This window comes from Ranitomeya imitator, chromosome 7 (genome assembly GCF_032444005.1).
Source record: "Ranitomeya imitator isolate aRanImi1 chromosome 7, aRanImi1.pri, whole genome shotgun sequence".
Classification (NCBI taxonomy): domain Eukaryota; kingdom Metazoa; phylum Chordata; class Amphibia; order Anura; family Dendrobatidae; genus Ranitomeya; species Ranitomeya imitator.
In genome coordinates this window covers 203,578,887-203,604,664 of record NC_091288.1, presented here as the reverse complement: position 1 = coordinate 203,604,664, position 25,778 = coordinate 203,578,887, and the positions used below count along the sequence as shown (strand labels likewise).

The following is a 25,778-nucleotide window of genomic DNA, read 5'->3' as shown; positions in this document are numbered from 1 at the left end:
GGAAGAATCTGCTTCTACGGCTAATCTGCGTGAGATGATCCGTACAGAAGTAAGGGAATCCCTGCGGTCTATGTCCCAGGCGGGGAGTTCAAAACAGAGAACCTCGGTGATCTCTGATTCATCAGAGGAAGATAAGGATGAAGGTTCCTATGGCTCAAATCTCTCTTCCTCGTCATCAGAAGAGGAATCTGGCCGATTCTGTCTGCCTCTGGACCGAGTAGATAAATTAGTTAAGTCGGTCAGAGGTACGATGGGCCTAGAAGAACCTAAAACTCCGCTTTCCCGTCAGCAACTAATGTTCAGTGGTTTGGAACACAAGAAGCGTAGGTCCTTCCCGGTGAATGATAAAATTCAAGACCTGATTCTCCGGGAATGGAAGAAACCGGAGAAGAAAGGCTCATTACCACCAGCCTTAAAACGCAGATATCCCTTTGAGGATACGACTGTGGATACCTGGGACAAGGCCCCTAAATTAGATGCTGCGGTAGCAAAGGCATCAAAAAAGGCCGCATTACCTTTCGAAGATATGGGATCCCTTAAAGACCCCCTTGACAGGAAGGCGGATACCTTCCTTAAAGGTACCTGGGAGATGGCAGCCGGATCGTTGAGGCCAGCGGTGGCTGCGACTTGTACAGCCAGATCCCTAATGGTCTGGCTGGAACAGTTGGAATCCCAGCTTAAGGAAGGCGCTTCCAGAAGTTCCATTCTAAGTGCGCTTCCGGTGATTCAAGATGCTGCGGCTTTCCTGTCGGACGCGTCGGTCGATTCGGTCAGGATGGCGGCCAGAGCAGCAGGACTCTCCAACGCGGCTCGTAGAGCCCTGTGGTTGAAATGTTGGTCGGGTGACATTCAATCAAGGTCCAAATTATGCGCTATCCCATGCAAAGGGGAATACCTCTTCGGGCCAACCTTGGATGACCTGCTTGAAAAGGCTGGAGATGACAAGAAAAAATTCCCGAGTTTGTCATCATCTTCTTATCGGCGTCCATTCAACAGGAGGAGATTTGGTCGCGGAAGGAAGCGCGCATCCTCACCCACTAGAGAGAATTTTAGATGGGAGGATAGACGCAGGAGAGGTACGGGTTACATGTTCCGCCGTTCCTCAAAAGAACGTAAGAAACCGGACCAATGACTAGCGATCCCTGTGGGAGGGAGATTGTCAGCCTTCTCTTCCGCATGGTCTAACATCTCAAATAGTGACTGGGTCCGAGGTATTATTTCAGAAGGTCTGAAATTAGAATTTATTCACTGGCCTCGGGATAAATTTATGTTAACCCCCTTACGTTCCTCCACTATTGAACAGACGGCTTTGGAGGCAGAAGTTGTGAGTTTATGCCTCAAAAACGTGCTGATTGAAGTTCCAGAGTCAGAAAGAGGGAGTGGATTCTACTCTCCCCTTTTTCTGATCCAGAAACCAGACAGATCATTTAGGACTATCATTAACCTTAAATCCCTGAATGAATACCTGGTTAAAGCCACATTTAAAATGGAGTCAATCAGCTCTGCAATTAAAATGTTGTTCAAACACTGCTTCATGGTAGTTGTGGACTTAAAAGATGCGTATTATCATGTTCCTATCCATGAAAACTTTCAGAGGTTTCTACGTGTGGCGGTGTCTATGGGGGGTATTGTTCGACATTTTCAATTTAGAGCCCTTCCCTTCGGCCTCTCAACGTCTCCCCGAGTATTCACTAAAGTAGTTGCGGAGGTCATGGCGCATTTACGTGAATCTGATATCCTCATAATCCCTTATCTGGATGATTTCCTGATAGTTGGGAACTCAGCAGACCATTGCCTTGCTCAGGTAAAAACAGCTATATCTAAGCTAGAGAATCTGGGCTGGATCGTGAATTATGAAAAATCCCGATTACAACCCCTAAAAAACCAGAGATTCCTAGGTCTGCTGTTAGATTCCGAGTCCCAACAATGCTGTCTTCCAACTGATAAACTGCGCCATATCCAACAACAGGTATTAAAAGCAATTAAAGAACCAACCATGACTCTTAGACAGGCTATGTCCTTGTTAGGTTCCCTAACTTCCTGTATTCCCGCCGTCCGTTGGGCCCAGTTCCACTCCAGACCTTTACAGTTTGACGTACTGAATTATGACAAGAGTCTTACAGGGTTCCTTGCAGGGTCAGATGACATTGAGTCCAGAGGTTCTGACATCTCTTAGATGGTGGCTAAGGGAAGACAATCTGTCAGCAGGAGTTCCCTGGGTGACTCAAGTGACTCGGGTAGTTACGACGGACGCCAGCCCCACAGGGTGGGGGGCACACATGGGTGACGTGGTAGTCCAGGGTCTATGGGACCCCCAAACATCAGCCTCTTCTAATCAAAAGGAGTTGTTGGCGATTGAATTATCAATTAAGGAACTCCTCGTGTATCTACAGGGTCACCATGTCAAAATCCTCTCCGACAATCAGGTGGCAGTGGCCTACGTGAATCACCAAGGTGGAACACGCTCCGAGTCCCTGATGGAAATAGCGGACCGCCTGCTCCAGATAGCGGAAAATCATTTTCTATCTTTAGCAGCAGTACATATAAAAGGGAAGGAAAATATAAAGGCGGACTTTCGAAACACCTTAAGACAAGGAGAGTGGTCTCTGAACACAAAAATCTTCAACCAGATTGTCCGCAGGTGGGGTCATCCAGAGGTGGACCTATTTGCCAACAAGGACAACAGAAAAACGAAAAAATTCTGTTCCTTGAATCCCAGGGAATATCCGCTGGTAGTGGATGCCTTCCTGATCAGATGGGATTTCCGGTTGGCTTATGCGTTTCCCCCGCTAAACCTGTTGCCTCTGGTGGTCAGAAAGATAAGGGAGGATCAAGCGAGAATCATACTGATCGCTCCGTTCTGGCCCCGAAGGGCTTGGTTCTCCTGGCTCAGGACCATGTCGGTGGAAGACCCCTGGGTACTGCCAGACATCCCGGACCTACTTCATCAAGGTCCGATCAACCATCCACAAGTGAAGGGTCTACATTTGACGGCATGGTCTTTGAAAGGTCACTGTTAAAAAACAGAGGATTTTCTCCAAATCTCATTGATACCCTTATGAAGAGTAGAAAACTCATAACAACTAAGATCTACTCTAGAACTTGGAGGAAGTTTCTGGCCTCTTCAAATTTTAATATCGAAGAGGGTTTACCAATCAACCAGATTCTAGAATTCCTGCAGAGAGGGCTAGAGCTAAATCTATCCACGAGTACGCTAAAAGTACAAGTCTCAGCCCTAGGGGCCTTATTTTCTTGCAACATTGCTGGTAATTATTGGGTATCAAGGTTCATCAAAGCAGCTAGTAGATCCAGACCTATACACAGGAATAGGTCAATGCCTTGGGATCTTAACCTAGTCCTCTCAGCCTTGACTAAAGAACCGTTTGAGCCTTTACATTCAGCCTCACTTAAATTACTATCCCTCAAAACAGCATTTTTGGTGGCAATTACATCTGCTCGTAGGGTAGGAGACATACAGGCTCTTTCTAGGCTGTCCCCCTATACAGAGTTTCTACAGGACAGGGTAGTCCTCAGACCAGATCCAGCTTACTTACCAAAAGTGGCCTCAGAATTTCATAGATCTCAGGAGATAGTTCTACCATCATTTCTCCCTAATCCTTCTAATTCCAAAGAGGAGTTACTCCATACGTTAGATGTTAGGAGATGTCTCTTAGAATATATATCAGTCACTGATGCTTGGAAGAGAGAGGAGGCGTTGTTTCTATCTTTCCAAGGTCCCAGGAAAGGTCTTAGTGTCGAAGTACACGCTAGCGAAGTGGATTAGGGAGGCTATCTCTCTGGCTTATACTGCAGGTGGAGGTCCAGCTCCGCAGAATCTGAGGGCACATTCCACTCGGGCCATGGCTGCATCCTGGGCTGAGAGATCTGGAGTTTCCATCGACCAGATATGTAAGGCAGCTACGTGGTCATCCCCTTCCACCTTTTTCAAGCACTATAGGTTGGACTTGGGGTTCTCTTCTGATCTCACCTTCGGGTTAAGGGTGCTACAGGCTATAGTCCCTCCCTAAGGTAGTTTACATCTCTGTAATTCTCTCGTAGTGCTGTCATGGGAGTCCGAATAAAGCATTAAGCTACTTACTGGTAGCGGCATTTTTCGGAGGCCCATGACAGCACCCTTAGTTCCCTCCCTATTCACGTGGGGGTTGCACTTCCCATAATGTATATAATGAGATAGATAGATCTCACGTGTGGTATATAGTTCATTATGATTGATTATTTTTGGACATAAACTGTATATAATGTATGTTTGTGTGCTACTAACCGCGGTAGTCCTCTCAGGCTCTAATATACAACTGATGCATGGGGAGAGGTACCGCCCTTTTGTATCTGTAGGTTTCCTGTTCCTGAAGGGCGGATCCCCTCTCTCGTAGTGCTGTCATGGGCCTCCGAAAAATGCCGCTACCAGTAAGTAGCTTAATGCTTTTCGCAAACGAGTTCTGTGTTTTGCATGATGGTACTTGTACCTGTGAGGGGGCACTCCAGTTGTGAAATACTAATCTGCTACTGAATGATCTCAGCATTTTCTTGGGTCATAATCGCCAATACTTTTGTGTTTTATACACGAGTTTTTTTTTTTTGTTTTGTGTAAATAAGCTGCTTCATATGTATCTGGAAAAAGTTGGAATAAGATACATCATGAATGCTGGCTGATTAGTCCATCTCTGACACAGCCCATGAACTGAAAGATAACCAAAGAAAATGAAGTATAGCAGGTCACAAAATTAGTATAAAAAGGTATATTTTATTAACACTAAAAAGTACAAACTATGATCCAATAATATTTCCAAAGAGTTATTTGAGTATCAAATATGGGTGCACCAAAAACAATCAGTGTTGCGCCATGGAAACAGAGCGGGGCATAGATTATAACAAAAATGAGTTCCAGTAGTCACCCATTGTAACAGGATAAAGTGCCAGTGCTCAATAAGTTCCTAAGCAACTACAAAGACCCACTATTGCACAGATATAAGAGGGATATTCCCTATGGTCCAGTGGCCCAAAATGTCACAAATGCAAAAGGGACTAGTAGTCCCATAATGTAGTCTTACCCTTCTCTTTCTCCATTAGTGTTAACACGCGCCCCTACGCGCGTTTCGCCCACAGCTTCCTCGGGTGGCACGCCAAGGAAGCTGTGGGAGAGACGCGTGTAGGCACTAATGGAGAAAGAGAAGGGTAAGACTACATTATGGGACGACTAGTCCCTTTTGCATTGGACTGATCAGCCACCACATCATAGGCTTTCCTGTATGAAGCACAGGCCCCGAAATGGAGCTACTCCAAAACCCGACAAAAAAAAAAAAAACTGAAGTTCAGTGCACCTTTGCAAACATAAAAAGATTATTTCTTATTTGGAAAGTGGACCATGACCTTCAAAAGAACTTTTATATTTTTATTGCTTCATTGGGGGACACGGGACACAATGGGTGTATGCTGCTGACACTATGCAAATAAAAAAACAAAACTAGCTTCTTCTCAGCAGGTTACACCCACAAACTGGAACCAAGTCAGGCCAGTCTCACACGTCCAGATATTTCCGGTACCGGAAATATCTGTATCTATGTGCTCACGTGGCACATCAATGTGGCACACGTGCGGCAGCCGTGTGCTGCCTGAGGACCACACGGACCGCCGCAAGAGAGACAGTGCTACAGTAAGTGCTGTCCCCTGCATGTGGTGCTGAAGCCGGCATTCATCCCCTCTCTCCTGCTCAGCTGAAAGCAGCGCTAGCAGGAGAGAAGGGATGAAAGATCAAGTTTTTTTTGTTTAAATTAGTTTGGGGTCACCTCCCACCCCACCACGTCCTGTGTGAGTGGTCACATGGTACCGCTCATTAAGGTGATGAATATGCAATGAATATTCATCACCTTAATGAGCGGTACGGTACCACATGACCGCTCACACGGGACGAGCTGCCGGCGCTGAGAGCAGGCATCGCGGGAGTTGGGTATTTCTCTTCAAGCGGGCGGGCGCACGTGGGGTGGGGTGCGGGAGGTGACCCCTCAAGAAAAGAAACTTGATCTTTCATCCCTTCTCTCCTGCTAGCGCTGCTTTCAGCCGAGCAGGAGAGAAGGGATGAATGCCGGCTTCAGCGACACGCAGGGGACAGCGCTTACTGTAGCGCTGTCTCTCTTACCGTGGTACGTGCACACGGAGGAGAGTGCGCACTGTTCTCCGTGTGCACTTGTGCGGGACGCTTTGCGGATCATGCTGCCGGAGAAAAACGGTCATGTGTTGAAAACACGGACACACGGTCTGTGAAAACACGCAGGCATGTGCATAGACCCATACATTTGAATGTGTCTACGTGTGTCAGTGTCTCCAGTACATGAAAAAACTGTCACTACACGTACCGGAGCCACTGACATGTGAAACTGGCCTTAAACTGTTTTAGCTTGGGTGTCAGTAGGAGGCAGACACTGTGCTCTCGGTCTCCATGTGGAGTGACAAAGTGGCATATCTACTGTTTCCCTATCACACGCACTAAATGTAAAAATCAAAAAAGTGGAAAAAAAAGCTAAAATAAAAACAAACTTAAGATAGAAACAGGTCTGCCTCCTACTGACTCGGCTACTTTCACATATCAGTTTTTCACCGGCAGGCAGGATCCAGCGAATTGTTGAAAAAACGGATTTGTTGCAAATTGTGGAAAACCTGATGCAACGTATGTTTTTTTTTTTCTGGATCCATTTTTTTTTTTAACCGGGGGTTGGACTTCCTGTTCAAGACAAGAGAAAATAAATATGAATAAATGTGCATGATTTGAATGGAGAATGCATGGAAAACCGGATCATTCATCATTTCACATCTCCGTTTCATACATTTCTGGCCGGATCAGTTGATGGGCGTTTTTTCGGCGGACAGAGAAAACGTTCCTCTGTATATTTCTCTGTTTTTCTACAGATCCAGCAAAAAACGGATGAAACGTGTGGCCTTCAGGCGCAATTCGGCGCTAATACTACTCTATGAGGGGAAAAAAAGGATCTGTTTTTTTTTCGAAACTCGCCGGATTGTGCCTGACGGCAAAAACCTGATGTGTGAAAGTAGCCTAAGCTAACACTGATTAGCTTGGCTTTAGTTGGTGGGTGTAACCTGCTGAGGAGGAGCTATTTTATTTTATTTTGCCTAGTGGAAGCTATATACACTTGTGGTTTCCTGCATACTCCGATAAAGAATGAATACTCACTCACCATAAAATCTCTTATCTTCTTTTTCCGCTTTTGTGGTATTTATGAATGAGGCAAATCATAGCAAGTTGTAGCTAGAATTGCAAAACAATTGTTTGAAATGTTTCCTCGTGTCACTGTATTCTTAATAGAAACCACAGGTTTGGAAAATGCTTTCATCTCCCAGTAGCTTGTTACCGAGAATTCCATGAAGCTCAGCGAGCGTCCGTCCCACATCCTCACCTCCTAATTGTCACAGAGCGACTTGTCCTTAGATGACTTCAGCTCACACAGCCTGCTTGTATTTGAAGCACGAGACAGGAGTTTCATCCCGTGGGATCGCCGTCACATTTAATTCTGAATTCTGTTTCCAATTTAATTTCCCTTTCAATAGTTTCTCTAGTAACAAGGAACGTCTTTGTTTTTGGGTTAAAATATATATTACCATGTTCAGGGGCGGACACAGACTGCAGAGCCCCCCCCCACTCTACAGCGCAGCAAAGTTATGTAAACATATAGATTGTATTATTTATCAGTTTAGAACACAACTATCAACTCTAAATAATAAATTTAAGTTCCATACAACTGAATATAACACAAAGCAGTCGTGCAATTGATGTCATATCTGCACAGAAGACACTTGCAGATCATCCTGTCAGCCAATCACAGATGTGCTTGTAAGACTAGGTTCACATTGCGTTACCAGCAGCCCGTTCAACACATGCGTCCAACACAGCCATATATTTATCGACCATATTTTACGGGCTGAGAAAATGTATGGCGGACAGGTATGGGATATTGTTGCTTTTTTATTTTCCCATTTTTTCAGATGACAAGGGTCGTCAGTTGGATTGAAAATACAATAAAGATGTTAAAACCCCATGTGTATTTTTTTTCATTATGGATAAAGTATTTTAATGTGTTCTTTTAACCCTTTATTACTATTGGATTAATAATGGATAGGTGTCTTATTGACATCTCTCCATTATTAACCAGGCTTAATGTCACCTTACAATAGCAAGGTGACATTAACCCTTCATTACCCCATATCCCACCGCTACACGGGAATGGGAAGAGAGTGGCCAAGTGCCAGAATAGGCGCATCTTCCAGATGTGCCTTTTCTGGGGTGGCTGGGGGCAGCTGTTTTTAGCCAGGGGGGGTCCTATATCCATGGTCCCTCTCTAGGCTATTAATATCTGCCCTCAGTCTCTGGCGGAGAAAATTGCGTGGGAGCAGTTTTTTTTCTGTAATTTAACCCTTTATTTTAACACCTAGAGCTCCCAAATTTTGCACATACACACTTCTAACAGTAGTGTGGAATATGTAAAAAAATAAGGGATATGAAATGGTTTACTGTATGTAAACCATGTCTCAATGCCTGTCAGGTTTGATAAGGAGGTAGAAAAAGCCGGCAATTGAATTACTGGCTTTTCTGCTATCTAGCTCTGTGTGAAATATAAATATATATATGTGTCTCACTGACTGTATATATGTTTTCACGAATATTTGAGCCCATGGATCCATTCAATGTCCATTTTGCAAGCCAGCGAGAAAATCTCGCCGTACGGATGCCATATGGAGGTTTACATGAGCAAAATTCGTAGCCACACCCTGCCTACGGATGATATACGGATCACTGTTCAGGGAACATTTCTGCGTATTTGGTCTGTAAAAAATGGATCGTATTTTTACACGTTGTGTGTGACTCCAGCCTTATTGCTTTCATAAAACTCCAGTGCTTATCAAAAAAACGGCCTCTTCTGGCCACAAAGATATAACAGAAAATTAAGCAGTTCAAGCAGCAGCAGGCAACAAATACCAGGATGGTCTCGACAGTTCGGATTACAGTCCTATCCCTCTTGGCTTCGACTTGTGACTGCCAATACTAGAGGTCTTTTTTATCTCCCACACACAGACTGTGCAGCCTTATATATGACCTTGAAGGCTTGGACTGCAGATATGGGAGCGCTCATTCCTACCCAAGCTCTTCTGGTCGCTCCTAAAACCCTAACCCAAAATCCTGTCCCAATAAAAAAAAAAAAACTTCATCTCTGGAACTTGGCACCTCGGTGACACACAACTTCCATCCAGGACTTTACCACTTGCTTTCCTGCAAAGTATATATATATATATATATATATATATTGAGGCTTCTTTAAATGAACTTGTAGAGAATATATATATATATATATATATATATATATATATATACTAGCCACTGTTTTCACAGCAGCAGTCTGCTACACAGGTAAGCAATGTCCCCAGGTGTGTAGTAATACTGGCGCATGGTAGGAAGGAGAAATGATGGAACCACACAATAGACATTACAGATTTTTATAAGATATGTCACTAATTAATACATAAGAAACACTGGGAAGATGATATTTACAGGTTGTACATGATTATATACATAGTTACATACATAATTACACTTTATTTTCTATACTGTTTATCTAACTTGCTGCATGTTATACTCCTATGGATCCAGTTTGCTTTCCTCAGCGACCTGCTGCCGTCTGAGAACCATCCAGATACCTGATATCCCCCTGCCTTTTTATTCTCTTTAGAATTATTTAGCTCTTTGGTCTGTTGCATAAATCTCCAAACTTCCATCCCCGTACATACATTTTAGTGTGTTTTCTATTATCTTAGTTGTGATGTTTCAAAAATGTAGGACATGGCTTTATGGGCTTGATTAAATAATACATCTGCTTTTTTTTTTGTCTGTTTTTTTCAATTTTGCTATATGTGATTGCCTGCGGCTTTTTTTTATTCATTCTGCGCAAAGTTTGGGGGTCTTCAGATGTTTTCAGAACATTGATCAATTGCAACTTTAAAAAAAAAAAAAAAAAGTTGCTGTATTTTCTTGCAATCTACTCCGTTCTCATCCCTTCTCTCCCCCTCATAGTGATTTTAAGTATATCTGTGGGTTGTTGCTTTTTTTTTTTGCACTATTTTCGCCACATTTTCGAAGAATGTGACTTTTTTGCATTAAAAAGTTTGCAAAACAAAATGTGTTGTGGCTGTCGAACAGCCGAGAGACACGCAGCCGCAGGGACTCTAGGATATTTTTTGAGTACACCGTAGTCACTTGGTTAGCACCCGTGACCCGAGCATGCTCCATTAACACCTTAGCCGAGCACGTTCGCTCATCACTAGTAGTGGGCCCTGTCATCAATAATCCTACCTGTAAACCGATGACCTAATACTCATCGCTTACTAATGACATCTAAATCTAAGTAATGTGTCCTAAAGGCAAAGAGTCAAGGGGGCGGTCTTAGTCTCTGCTGGAGTCATGTAGTCCTAAAAATACAAGTCCGCTCTTCCACCACGACTGAGGCTATGACTTCTCACTTCATTGCGCATATGCCAGGGCTGCGTAACACCAGAGGAGACCTGGACCCATCCTATAGCACTACGGCACCACTTTTCGGACTGTGCGTATTTGTCTATACATATATAATATTTATATTTATAAGTCTATGAAATGTCGGTGTCATAAACAAATCGTCTAACACGCAGACATTTGCAGTCATGGCAAAAGGACATCTTTCATGTTCTTTTACCATGTAACGAGGTACAAAAAATCAATTAAATCTTCCTGTAGGGAGTCGCGTTGTCCTGTTCTTTTTGTCACCAAGGGCCGGGGTTAAGCAGACATCAGTTCCAACTCCACGGGGTAATGGTCACTCACTGCTAGAGCCTGTAAAAAGGTACAGATACATAAAACACTAGTGTATTATATGCAGATACATTGCAGTAATATTAGCCTCTGGCATCTATTCTTTTGCATTTCTTTTTATATTATTATTTTTTTTTTAATTACCTGCTCTTGGGTCAGTTTATATTTTGCCTGAAAGTTGAAAACTTTGGCCGAGTCGGGCACTATGGCGCTGTGGAGGTCGGCACCGCTGATGACAATTCTGAAAAAAAAAATAAAAAATTGAATAGAGTTTGAACACACTAATACAGTTGCTTGGTGTCGTGGATCCAAACTGGTGGCCAAGTTTTTTCCGATCAAAACTCCACTATAATTTCTTAGGCAGACATCACATGTACGACCTTCACGGTCTGAATACGGACCAAGGTGTCTGAACCGGTCGCTGGTCTCCTAACTCGACTTCAGCATTCAATGTAACGTGTTGCGTTCACGTGATAAAAGTACATGTCGGTCTGTACTGAGAGCGGTAATGTTGGACACGTGGAAACGGCTCAGTAAAAGAAAAACCCTGGGCAACAAAGCCACATTTCATAAATGGGTCATGTGTATTCTTGGCAAAGTCTTCAGTAGTATGCCAAAATTGGTGGCAGATGACTTCTCATTTAGAGACCATACACGCTGCAAGATCAGCACCTACTGAGTTTTGAGGATCTCCATTTAGACCAATTAAAGTTTTTCCACCTAATTTTGATACTATGTGATATTATGTAGTGACTCTGAATCAGTAGAAGTGTGGGGCACGGGCATAGCTAGGGGGCACCAACAAGGTTAATTTCCAGGGTAATTAGGTAATATTGCTGCAAACTACTGATCTGGGGTAATCTAATATATAAAGCTGAATGTGTGTGTGTGTGTGTGTGTGTCCGGGAGCGAAATTTTAACCCTGCGCGTTCCAATTCACGAAACAATTTTGCCCCTATCTACATAATGGGGAAAGGGTGAAAGGAAAAGTGTTGGAGGCAAATTGACAGCTGCCAGATGTGAACAAGGGGGACTTAAAGTGAGAGCGCCACATAAAAGTTGAAACACAAAAGTCACAGCTCAAAACTCGCCACGCGCAAAATTCGCTACATGCAAAACTCACCACATGCAAAACTAGGCTCATGCAAAACTAACCACACGTGCAAAACTCACCTCAAGGAAAACTTGCCACACGCAAAACTTGCACACGCGGAAAAATTGCCACAATGCACAAAAATTGCAACACATGCAAAAGTTGCCTCACACAAAACTTGCACATACTCAAAACGCACCGCACATAAAACTCGCCACGCGCAAAACTTGCTGCACACAACTTGCTACACTAACCTGTCACATGCAACTCGACAAACAAAAAGTCGCTACACGCATGTCGCCACACAAAACTCATCTCACAAAGACGCCACATGCATGTCGCCACACACAACTCAACACACACAACTTGACACATGAAACTCGCCCTAAAACGCACACAAGTCTGGTATTATCCTTCAAAAGTAAAAATCTGATTAATAAGCAGACAAACTACAAGAGCAACAACTGTACCATATAGGAAATACGGCAGCTGTCAGTCACATGACCTGTCTATTATGTGTATGTGTTAGGCTAGGGTCACATTGCGTTAGTGCAATCCGTTTAGCGCTAGCGGATTGCGCTAACGCAATGTTTTCTATGGGGCTGCGGTCGGGGTCGCGGTAACGTCCCCGCTCTCGCAGATCCCCGATCTGCGAAAGCGGGGAACGGACCGCGGGCGCGCCTCGGACGCTGCAAGCAGCGTCCGCAGCGCGCCAGGAATCACCGGCGCGTCGCTAGCGCGTGCCGAACTTGGCACGCGCTAGTGAAGCGCGTTCCCATTAGCGTGAATGGGCGCGTTAACGGCCGCGTTGCACGGCGTTAATTTCGCCGTGCAACGCTGTCCGTTTAACGCGGTCCCATAACGCAATGGGAACCCAGCCTAAGCTAATATATACAGCCAGGGGGAGGGCTTCCTGTTGGCTGGGGATTCATCAGGCTGCCAATATAGCGTACAAATACTGAGGTAAAAATACTGACCAAATAACGTGTGAATGAGGTGTAATACAGGAGGAGATGACATACAGATATATACTATATATAGAGGAGATGACACGCACATATATACTATATACAGGAGAGATGACACATGTATATACTATATACAGGAGCAGATTACACACAGGTATATACTATATATAGGAGGAGATGACATACAGGTATATACTATATACAGGAGAAGATGACACACGTATATACAGGAGAGATGACACACACATATATACTACAGTCATGGACAAAAATTTTGAGAATGAGACAAATATTAATTTTTCCAAAGTCTACTGCTTCATTTTTTCTAATGGCAATTTGCATATACTCCTGAATGTCAGAGTGATCAGCTGAACAGCAATTACTGTACTTGCAAAGTCAATATTTGCCCAGAAAATGAACTTTAACCCCCAAAGCACATTTCAACATCATTGCAGTCCTGCCTTAAAAGGAGCAGCTAACATCGTTTTAGTGATTGATCCATTAACACAGGTGTGGGTGTTGATGAGGACAGGGCTGGCGATCAATCAGTCATGATTAAGTAAGAATGACATCACTGGACACTTTAAAAGGAGGCTGGTGCTTGGTATCATTGTTTCTCTTCAGTTAACCATGGTTATCTCTAAAGAAACACATGCAGCCATCATTGCACTGCACAAAAATGGCCTAACAGGGAAGAGTATCGCAGCTACAAAGATTGCACCTCAGTCAACAATCTATCGCATCATCAAGAACTTCAAGGAGAGAGCTTCCATTGTTGTCAAAAAGGCTCCAGGGCGCCCAAGAAAGACCAGCAAGCGCCAGGACCGTATCTTAAAACTGTTTCAGCTGCGGGATCGGACTACAAGCAGTGGCGAGCTTGCTCAGGAATGGCAGCAGGCTGGTGTGAGTGCTTCTGCAAGCACTGTGAGGCGGAGACTCTTTAAATAAGGCCTGGTTTCAAGGAGGGAAGCAAAGAAGCCACTTCTCTCCAGAAAAAACATCAGGGACCGACTGATATTCTGCAAAAGGTACAGGGAGTGGACTGCTGAGGACTGGGGCAAAGTCATTTTCTCTGATGAATCCCCTTTTCGATTGTTTGGGACATCTGGAAAACAGCTTATTCGGAGAAGAAGAGGTGAGCGCTACCACCAGTCTTGTCTCATGCCAACTGTAAAGCATCCTGAAACCATTCATGTGTGGGGTTGCTTCTCAGCCAAGGGAATCGGCTCACTCACAGTCTTGCCTAAAAACACAGCCATGAATAAAGAATTGTACCAGAATGTCCTCCAAGAGCAACTTCTCCCAACCGTCTAAGAGCAGTTTGGCGCCCAACAATGCCTTTTCCAGCATGATGGAGCACCTTGCCATAAAGCAAAGGTGATAACTAAATGGCTCATGGAACAAAACATAGAGATTTTGGGTCCATGGCCTGGAAACTCCCCAGATCTTAATCCAATTGATAACTTGTGGTCAATCATCAAGAGACGGGTGGACAAACAAAAACCAACAAATTCTGGCAAAATGCAAGCATTGATTATGCAAGAATGGACTGCTATCAGTCAGGATTTGGTCCAGAAGTTGATTGAGAGCATGCCAGGGAGAATTGCAGAGGTCTTGAAGAAGAAGGGGCAACACTGCAAATATTGACTTGCTGCATTAACTCATTCTAACTGTCAATATAACCTATTGGTACTCATAATATGATTGCAATTATATTTCTGTATGTGATATAAACATCAGACAAACACTAATAAAAACCAGAGGGCAGCAGATCATGTGAAAATATAATTTTGGTGTCATTCTCAAAAATTTTGGCCATGACTGTATATACAGGAGAGATGACACATGTATATACTATATACAGGAGCAGATTACACACAGGTATATACTATATACTGGAGGAGATGACATACAGGTATATACAGGGGAGATGACACACAGGTATATACTATATACAGGAGGAGATGACATACAGCTATATACTATATACAGGGGAGATGACATACAGGTATATACTATATACAGGAGATGACATACAGGTGTATACTATATATAAGGGAGATGACAAACATATACTGAGGGGAAAATGAGAGGTGTGAGGTGAAAATGAGAGGTGTGATGGGAAAATAAGAGAAGTGAGGTGCTATTAGTAACCACAGATATTTACTATGCCCAGGCAATGCCGGGTTCTTCAGCTAGTTATAAAAAATGGTGCTTTATTGCCCCTTCACATCCCATTGATTACATAAGTTTAATCATCCGCTGTATCTTTGCTCTTACCTGTCGTATGCACAGTTTGATTTGCCCACGGTGGTGTCGATATCATCCGCTATGAGCCATGTGAAGTCCCCACTGCTGTACATGCGGATGCTGTCCCAGTCAGAGGTCGTGACGTAGCTGCAGTCGGCATTGAAATCGCCCAAGAAAATAATGTTCTATAAAAATACAAAGAATTAAAGGGGAATAATTTTCCTACTAAATCGTAAGAAGCTGTGATCCCATGATTAATAGTTACAGGCGCTGATTCTAGTATAACTTTTTTTTTTTTTTTGCTTCCATGTGTCCCTGTAACCCTGTGGTGCGATTTGGGATCTATGCAAATATATATTAAATGGTCAAACAACCCCTTTAGCCGCTACTCGACATGACATAATAGTCCGTGAAATAACAGGCCTATGTGCGTGGTGCGGGCTCAGGACTTGAGCCTGCACCATGCCAAGGCAGATGCTGGCTGTGTTACTTAAGTTCAAGTCCTTTAAGGTAATTAAATAAAACTAAAAAAAAAAAAATGGGTTTTTGAAAATAGCGACACAAACCACATTTAAAATAATTATGTTTCTTGGAAAAAGTAGAGGAAAAAAAACGAAAATGTGAAAATTAAAAAATTTCCCGCCAGTCTGAGAAGCGGTTGAAAGGATTTCTGAAATTTAAAAAAGGCAATTTTTTTTCTCCAGAAACAGCGCCACTCTTGTCCATAGACCATGTCTGGTATTACAACTCCCATTGTAAAAAAGTTGAACATCGAGCATGGACGAGTTACTTTATTGCTGAAAATGGAATCTTACCCCATATACTTTCTATTGTCAGATTTGTGTATTCTGCCCTAAATCTTTGTATTAGGGCTGTAGGTATATGGAACTTTGATGCACTTTCAGGGTTGAGATGAAGAAACCATCATGTAAAATCTCCACACGACAGATATATAAACCCTCACCGTACAGCCGCCGTGTCCGTCATATGCAGCACAATACTTACATCACTTTGGCATTTCTCACATGCGTCCACATAGACGTCATATAATGCATCGATCTCCTGAACCGCAGCTTTAGGGGCAGAGTGCAAAGGAACCAGAACAAAATCCTTGATGACTGGAAATAAAAATCATAAATATCATACTATAGAATAATGCGCTATAATGTGCCAACCATCAGAAGTGATATACCTAGCCAGATCTGATCTCATACTTTGCGCTGACGAGGAGCAATACCCCCAAAACACGTCTGCAAATTGAGATTCTGATTTGGCTTTTATCCTTATCCTTATCCTTTAGTCATATTGCAAGGCCCGTTAAAGGGTCGATGGTGACTTGTAGGATCGCTATTTCCAACAGGGGGCGCTATAGAGTTCAAGTCATCTTCTTTTCTGAAGAGACAAATTGTATATATAGTATTCACTACCTTAATCCTTAAAGGGGATGTACCAAGACTGCAATTTCTCAGTTATCCACAGGATCAATGACCAGTTGCTGATTGATGGGAGTCCCAACTCTGGGAGTTGCACCGATCTCAAGAACAAGGGTGCATAGATATTGAAACCATGGTACCAAATTTGGCATAAAATATTAATATAATGGTCCTATAGTTCTGACCTGTCCCGGGAGCATGGAACGTGACCACAAATGGTTCCCTGCTGAAGGTGTCTTCTCCGGTGTACATGTTGTGATCGTGGTAATGGTAGCTGTCGTGCACACTCGCTTTGTCATTCCTACGGGGGAATACAGGTCAGGTAAGTTTCTCTCCAAGTGAGAAGTTAGGTAGCACTTAGTTTACATCCTTTTTGCCAGATTTCACAATACAAACTGTGTACACTATTATATAGATCTTAGACCTGATGAGATTGGTGTACATACTGTGAAAATCCACATCAGAATGACTGTATAACTCTTTATGAAAGTTTAACACCCTCTCCCCCCACTTAGCCTGATTGACAGCTCCTCAGTGTCCCTCCTCTCTGTTTCTGCTGAGATCTCACACTGCCCAGTACAAGCTGCAGCCGAAGATGCAGCGACTGAATACAATTGAACCACTATACAGCAATTCTGACATGGATTTTCAAGATAACTACACCAGCCTCATTAGGTCTAAAACATCTATTTAATAATGTGTACAGTTTGTTTTGTGAAATCTGGTGACAGAGCCGCTTTAGAGTGGAGAGAGAGTGTCCCTTGCTCTAGGTGACCTCTGTGGGTTCCAACAGCTGGATATCGTTTTATTATTTTCTCAACAGGCGACCCACCTACTACATAGGGATGGTGCTAAGCGCCCATTCCCTACCATTCGTAGGTCATCCTGTATGAACATATCTTTACGGCTACACGTCATGCCTCCTACAGCAGCCGGCACAGATATACATGGTACCATGGGCATTGTGCCAGGCTCGGCAGACTGTGCCCTCTTCTCATTGTGCTCTGGGCTGTGTGCCAGCTCAAACACTGGGAAATGATTTATAGAACAGTAACAATATCACAAATATTGCTTCAAAGCTAATACAAAGAGATAAACCAGTAATTCGACACATCACATAGTCCTAAAAATAAGACAAGAAAGTTACAGCAGGGAGGTTGTTTCTACACTAACAGCATTGAGAGAGTCATAAATCTTTTGCAAATGTATCAAATGCTTTCAAGAGAGAATCCAAACCAATGAGACGGATTACGATTGTGTTACTTCTGCCTAGAAAGAAAACTGTATAGATGTTGTTTTAGAATTAACGTGTTCATGTGCCAAGTTAAAAATTATTATTATGATTAAAGGCCTTTTTTTGGCTAATTTTTGCAATAGGGTTTCATTTTCAAATATTTTCATGGTATGGCTTTTATAAGAAGTTTGTCTTCATTCACATTGCTAGGATTCGTCACTGATCTAATTCTGATGGATACTTTGCAACCATTTTATCTGTCTTTTTCTGAGCTATTTTGGTGCTGATTTATGACCATTGACCACAACAAAGTTGAGCTGAACTTTGATGTGATCATAAATGAGCAGAAAGGAGCTAAACAAAGACAAAGATTTTGTATCTCTTTTATCTGTCTTTTTCTGAGCACATCTGCTGATTGTTGATCATAGACCACATGACAGCCAAGCTGAACTTTGAGGTCATAAATCAGCCAAGAGGTGCTCAGAAAAAGACAGATAGAGGAGTTTCAAAATCTTTGTTTGTCTTTTTCTTTTAGCTCCTCACTGCTGATTTCTGATCACATCAAAGTTCAGCTCAACCTTGTTGTGATCAGTGGTCATAAATCAGCACCAATGAGCTCAGAAAAAGACAGATAAAACAGGTGGAAACTCTCCATCAGGATGAACTCACTGATAGAACTCAGTTCACTCATTCTGCAACCAGTAATGTGCAAGGAAATAAAGAGTCGGCAAAAGCCAAATGGTGCAAAAATACATTTAAATGACATCCAATTGCAACAAAAAAAAATTTTTTTCTCCAAAAATACATTTAAGTAAAAAAGGAGTGTCCTTTTCTTTTAAAGGGGTTATCATTTTTATTAGCTGCTGATCTCCCCAGGTCCTGTTCCTGGTAATCCCAGGAAGCAGCTGATTTGTTGGGGTTGCCGTTTCCCCCGCTGGTAAAATGTAGTATTACATGGTGGCATTTCTGATAAATGGCTGTCCATGTATGACAGGGACAGGTTTAGCGCTATACACAAAGTAATTAATGTTTGAGGATTCTTACCTGTAGACAAACAGGTAGCGCTCTTTATAAGTGTCTCTTCCAAGAGTGTCGCTGACCACATAGGAGTAGGTCGGTTCAGACAAATCGCTGAAATTTAATCAAAAGGTTTGTACTTATTAGCAATAATATATTGCATATCATTATATACAGTATTTGTGTTTCCGTTCCCCACCATTTTAAATATTTCTGCTTGCTGTAAGTGAATGGAATCATTTTGTTTAAAGCTAGAACCAGAATCCTGGGTTTGATGGCAGGTAGCGGATAAGGATGAATGATGGTTAATTCCATTGTTTGATACAAGTAGATTTTGCATGTTGTTGGCAGTAGCATATTTCCATATACCGTGTATGGGGCGATTATATGAGGAATTTTTAGACCAAGAATGAACAATTCAATTAGTCGATGAATGAGCCGGTGGTCGCTGCCATGTTTAGATGGATCAGCGATTGGGACCAAGCGTTAATACAATTTTGGTGGTTGCTGCCATGTTTAGATGGATCAGTGATTGGGACCAAGCGTTCATACAATTCCGGTGGTCGCTGCCACGTTTAGACCGGTCAATGATTGTCACCAAGCGTTCGTGCCATTCCGGAGGTCGTTGCCATGTTTAGACCAGTCAATGATTCTCACCAAGCGTTCGTGCCATTCCGGTGGTCGTTGCCATGTTTAGACCGGTCAATGATTCTCACCAACCATTCGTACAATTCGTGTGGTCGTTGCCATGGTTAGATTTGTAAATGATTGAGACTAGGGTTGAGCGACTTTTACTTTTTTAGGGTCGAGTCGGGTTTCGCGAAACCCGACTATCTCAAAAGTCGAGTCAAGTGAAATCGGCCGATTATAACGAAAAGTCGGGGATCGACCGAAACACGAAACCCAATGCAAAGTCAATGGGAAATTTTTTTTCTCTCTCTCTCACAAATCGCTACAGCGCACAAGCGACAAGATGGCGATAGGCGTCCACGCCCCTAAGAACTATGTCATCACTCTGCCCACGCTCCTTCATTGGCTGAAAAATTGGCGCCAAACGCATCATACGAAACGCGACTTTGGCGCGAAGATCGCCGACCGCATGGCCGATCCCACACTAGGATCGGTTCGGGTTTCATGAAACCCGACTTTGCCAAAAGTCGGCGACTTTTGAATTTGTCCGATCCGTTTCGCTCAAGCCTAATTGGGACCAAGTGTTTGTACCATTCCAGTGGTCGCTGCCATGTTTAGATGGATCAGTGATTGGGACCAACCATTCATACGATTCCTGTGGTCGTTGCCATGTTTAGACGGGTCAATGATTGTCATGAAGCGTTTGTACAATTCCGGTTGTCTCTGCCAAGTTTAAACGGGTCAATGATTGTCACCAAGCGTTCGTGCCATTCTGGTGGTCGTTGCCATGTTTAGATTTGTAAATGATTGCGACCAAGTGTTCGTACCATTCCAGTGGTCGCTGCCATGTTTAGATGGATCAGTGATTGGCACCAAGTGTTCATACGATTCCGGTGTTTGCCACGTTTAGACGGGTCAATGATTGTCACCAAGTCTTCAGGAAAGCCTACAGCCTGCACTGACACCGCTGCTGCCTCATCACTATCGAAGCTACTGCCTCACCAACACCGGAGCTACCGCCTCACCAACACCGGAGCTACCGCCTCACCAACACCGGAGCTACCGCCTCACCAACACCGGAGCTCCTGCAACCCTCAACCTACTGTCTCCTTCCCCATAATCCTGTAGAATGTAAGCCAGGGCAGGGTCCTCGCCCCTCTGTATCAGTCCGTCATTGTTAGTTTGTTTACTGTATGTGATATTTGTAACTTGTATGTAACCCCTTCTCATGTACAGCACCATGGAATCAATGGTGCTATATAAATAAATAATAATAATAATAATAATAAGCGTTAATACAATTCCGGTGGTCGCCGCCATGTTCAATGATTGTCATGAAGTGTTCGTACGATTTCAGTGTTTAGACGGGTCAATGATTGTCACCAAACCTTCCTACGGTTATCAACATGTGTAAAGGGGCCTATACAGGGGTGTTTATATTAACATTTGTCTCATTTGGGATTTCCAGGCCCTTCTGCAGTCTCCGCTGTGCTTCCAAGTGGCCCACATTCAGTTGGGCATGAACACCATCGACTTTAGTAGACACTGAACATTTTGAAAAATTAAACGCGTGGGATAAGTAACCTTTAACATTAGTAATTTGTCCTTTTTGGACATGAGACGTGATATAGGACTCATATGAAGGACTAGTGGTGCAATAAACAGGAGTAAGAGATGGTAAAAAAATGTCTAACCCATTCAGTTCTGTCATCATAGTGGTAACTGCGCTGAGGTCGGCGTCCCGAACTTCCTGGATCAGAACTATATCATAGCGCTGCAATATCTGAAATCATAGAAGTTGCTGGAAATTATCGCAAAGCATAGACACAGCAACAAACACATTTCTTCATCTACCGAAGCTTGGAAACCTGTTTTCACATTAAAGTCTTTCTCCATTAATGTAGTTTAGTAGAATTTATCTTTATCTTTTTTAATCATTTTTCAGCGTTAAATCCTCAATTTTTTATGTATAGATTTAGTATAAATATTTGAAAAACACTTTACCTTCATTATAATGGCGCACACTTCGGGATTATTTATTTTCGAGTCCCCAAAGGCCTGAATGTTAAATGCACCGATTTTCAACGCCGAGACGGTGCAGGAAGCGACCATGAGCGCAATCACCAAACGCAGCATCTCTGATGAGAACGAAACACACAATAAACATAAAACATTATGTCATAAATAGATTAGAAAAAAATAAACCAAACAAATAAAACCATACAAAATTTATTGTAGAAGTCGCTGTTCGGTGAGGATCAGCAAAAAAACATTCTGAATCAACTTAATTTAAAGAAAATTTACTAAATTAACAGCAGGATAAATTGTTGTCCACCTCAGACAACTGTCAGTCTATCCTGCTCCTAAGGACAAGCCTAAAGCTGGACATGGCACCTCCTATGATTTCGGTAGGGAGGCAGCATTGGGGTAGGACAGAGTATATGTAAAAAAGTTGCTACCTGTAGGACACCTATATATGTACATGTATGAAATGTGCAGGTACTAAGGGCACGATTCATCAAGATGCTTTCACCAGACTACTGGCGTGAAACATCTTCAAATTTTGCAAAAGTTTCGGGCAACACAAAAATTGCAATTTTTTGAGTTTCGCCCAATTCTGCCAAAGTAGAGCTGGGGTTTGGATAGGATGTGACAAATCGCCAGTTTTTAATGAATCAGAGTTTAAGTGCTGATAAGTTTAGATTAAAGAAGTTTCCAATATTTTTTAAAAAATACTCAGAAAGCAGGACATTTCTTAAAATCACAAAAATAGCTAATAATCACCCGCCACTCCAATGCCCAACGACAATTTTCTGGTGGTTGTGACTGGTCTTTATTAGATGTGATAACGTTTCGACTACTCCTTCAGTTTATCACTGACGGCCACGTGCTGACCGTGCTACCATCACCAATGAGACCAGTGATTGGTCTCGTGAGCATAGTCTCAGTGGCATCACGACAGGAAAACTTAGAAAGTCCAATAGAACCACACTGGTTGTGTTGGAGCAGGAGAAAATTTACCAGGTGACCAGAAATGGCTTCAAATTTCTTGGACAACCTGATGAGGTCTAAGGGGGAATGTTTCTCCTTCCGGAGAGTCCCAAGCCTATAAGTCTCCTCATGCCGGCTTGGCACTCTCCGCAGAGAGAAACATTCCCACTTAGACCCTCAGTACGAGGATTCTCACCTATCCAAACCAGATCTCCTGCTTTGCACTGAGGAAGGGAAGCGCACCGAAACATGTTTCTGCAAATGGGGTTCTGGTTTGGCTTCTTATCCTAAATCACATGGCAAAGTTCCTTAAAGGGTCGATATAGTTGGTGCAAGAGATCAAGATCTCTTCTTTATGAAGAGGATACTTGCATATTGGACAACCTCTTTCAAGGTTTGTCTTAAAATCTATTTTGTTTTAAGGCAGTCGGACAACTGTGAAGTTCATAACACTGAGGTGTTGAGTTTTTGCGGTGAAGGGGTCCTCATCTAGTAGCCAGAGGAGTGAGCAGCACCATAAAGCATCTCTCGCACTGGAGGACCGACACATCTGTACATTACATGGACACTCCATAGGATTCAGTAGGAAAAGTGTCATGCTTTTTTTTCCCTGCGGAGGCGCTATAGGGAATATGAACAGTTGTCATCACAAGATATGAAATAGAACACCAGAATTATCTCTTACCAGAATTCCCAAGAACATCCCTTTATGTATTTAGTGATTAATGTTTGTTTCAATAATGTGATATCTAACTGATAATGATATCTAACTAATAATATGATGTTAATGATTCATAAGATATTCACCCGGGAATTTACATAATAACATCCTGCACGCTGCAATTATCAAAACCACTCAGCAAATAGGATGGCAAGCAATGTTGAGGAGTGAGATAAGGCTGAAGCTAGTAATATATATATATCACCTAATTAATCATTTATTTATGGGGTTCTGATTAAATAAAATAAGACTGCAAATTAGTACACGAACAAGGAAGAGGAGAGCCAGCGACCCATACATTAGGAGTTGTACTGGAGAGATATAAATTAGGAGTAATAGAGAAGGATGAGAGAGTACAGGTCACCCATTACTGGGAGCATTACAGGGACATTATCTGTACTAATGTATAAATTGGGACTATTAAAACAGAATGACAATCAGACATAGAGAAATTAGGAATATCATATGTGGAGGAGTAGTGGAGAAGTAATGGCGTAATGGGCGGAAAGGGTTACAATAATGGAGTAATGAAGCACTAGATATGAAGGGAGGAATATATATAGGTAGTAGGCACAGGGGTGCTGGAGGTAAATAGGGAAAGTACAGAACGTAGAAGTGGTAGGGAGTGTAGTAATGATAGTAGTAGTGATGGTAGAAATAGAGGAAGGGATAGTAACAGTGATGGTAGTATTAGTAGTGGAAAGGGTAGTTGTAATAATAAGAATAGTAGTACTGGTAGTAGTGATGGTAGAGGTAAGGATAGTACTGGTAGTAGTGATGGTAGAAATAGAGGAAGGGATAGTAGCAGTGATGGTAGTATTAGTAGTGGAAAGGGTAGTTGTAATAATAAGAATAGTAGTACTGGTAGTAGTGATGGTAGAAGTACAGGTAGGGATAGTAGTACTGGTAGTAGTGATGATAGTATTAGTAGTGGAAAGGTAGTAGTAATGGCAGGAATAGTAGTTCTAGTAGTAGTGATGGTAGAAGTAGAGGTAGGGATAGTAGCACTGATGGTAGTAGTGATGGTAGTATTTGTAGTTTTAGGGACAGTAGTACTGATGTTGGTAGTAGTAGTTGCAGGGGTAGTAGCAGTGATAGGTATAGTAGTACTGAGTAGTACTGGTATGGTAATATTTGTAGTGGTAGGGATACTAGTACTGATGATGGTAGTAGTAGTAGTGATGATACTATTATTAGTGGTAGGAATAGTTGTAGTGATGGTAGTATTAGTGATAGGGATAGTAGTAGTGGCAGCAGTGATTGTATTATTAGTAGTGGTATGGAGGGATACTAGTACTGATGATGGTAGTATCAGTAGTTGCAGGGGTAGGGGCAGTGGTAGGGATAGTAGTACTGGTAGTAGTGATAGGGATAGTAGTAGTAGTTGTAGTGATAGGGATAGTGATAGGGATAGTAGTAGTAGTAGTTGTAGCAGTGGTAGGGATAGTAGTAATGATAGTAGTATTAGTAGTGGTAGTAGTAGTTGTAGCAGTGGTAGGGATAGTAGTGGTGGTGGTAGTGATAGTAGTATTAGTAGTAGTTGTAGCAGTGGTAGGGATAGTAGTGGTGGTGGTAGTGATAGTAGTATTAGTAGTAGTTGTAGCAGTGGTAGGGATAGTAGTGGTGGTGGAGGTGGCAGTAGTAGTAGTGATAGTTCTGGTGACAGTAGTAGAACACAAGAAGTTGCTAATGTGGGGCACCTGTGATATCAACTAAAGAGGGCGAAGTACACCGGAAAAATAAAGTATTAGGGAGCTGAAGGAGAATATATCAGCCATACAAGGCATTACATGTGTCTCAGTACCAATAATCGATAAATAAGATCACAACATTGCGAAATTCATCAACAATGTCCAAGAGGAACGAGAAAGAAGATGGAAGTCGGCCAAGTTTTGGGGGGTTGTTAAGTCTGTCTTTGATCAAATTTCAATCTGTAAATGGAAAATTTTTGTAAAAAAATAAATCTGATTTGGAAAAATAAGGTAAGAAAAAGAAGAAGACCCTCATTGAGATGGAGTAGGGAGGAGACTTTGGTTGGGGCAGGAGTTCGTGACCCTTGTTGGGTTTGGAAAGAAGTAGGGACTGAAGAAGACAAAGCCCAACTTGGTCTATGGGGCCAAGAGAAAAACAGAGATGTCACAGGATAAGACTGTGGACTTTACCAGTCATTATAGACCTTTAAGTACTAGAGTAATAGAAGATGAAGCCTATTTCAGAAGATAGAGGAGGATGGGAGTGGTGGTACCAAAGGATTAGAAGAAAATTGAATACTCACTGGACGGCGTGCTTCTGCTTTCCTGATGTGTCTTCCTGATCCCGGCCGTTGATGATAGACTGTCTAAGAGTTATCATTGGAATTATTAGACAGCAGGTTATATAGTGTATATCCTCCCACACAGACAGGTGACCCAGCGAGCCCTGCGACTCCTCCCAAATTTCATTTGTGGTGATAGTAAAAGCAGTGAGTGTCACACCTGCCCAGGAGAAGACTGTGCAAACTCAAGGTCCACAGAGATAAGAACATGTTGTCCATGGGAACATCATTTATATCATGTTCTAATGGGATTTATTGCC

At 42.6% G+C, this 25,778-nt stretch overlaps 1 protein-coding gene across 1 annotated transcript; it reads right to left on the bottom strand.

Annotated features, from left to right (window-relative positions):
* Positions 1-9,505: 9,505 nt before the first annotated feature.
* On the bottom strand, positions 9,506-25,576 carry DNASE1 (deoxyribonuclease 1). The gene is made up of 9 exons (XM_069734454.1): positions 25,480-25,576; positions 21,497-21,630; positions 21,187-21,275; positions 18,890-18,976; positions 16,797-16,912; positions 16,184-16,296; positions 15,209-15,363; positions 11,012-11,108; positions 9,506-10,888 (listed from the first exon to the last, which is right to left on the bottom strand). The coding sequence occupies exons 2-9, from the start codon at positions 21,626-21,628 to the stop codon at positions 10,835-10,837; spliced, it is 843 nt and encodes a 280-aa protein (XP_069590555.1). The 5' UTR covers positions 21,629-21,630; positions 25,480-25,576; the 3' UTR covers positions 9,506-10,834.
* Positions 25,577-25,778: the final 202 nt, after the last annotated feature.

Bases quoted from the DNA above. Each gene is read 5' to 3' on its own strand.
- DNASE1 (XM_069734454.1), bottom strand. From the start codon at position 21,628: ATGCTGCGTTTGGTGATTGCGCTCATGGTCGCTTCCTGCACCGTCTCG. The intron at 18,977-21,186 runs GTTAGACATTTT...ATTAAATTTCAG, and splicing joins ATGATGACAGAACTGAATGG to CGATTTGTCTGAACCGACCT. The intron at 15,364-16,183 runs GTAAGTATTGTG...GTATTTTTATAG, and splicing joins GTGAGAAATGCCAAAGTGAT to AACATTATTTTCTTGGGCGA.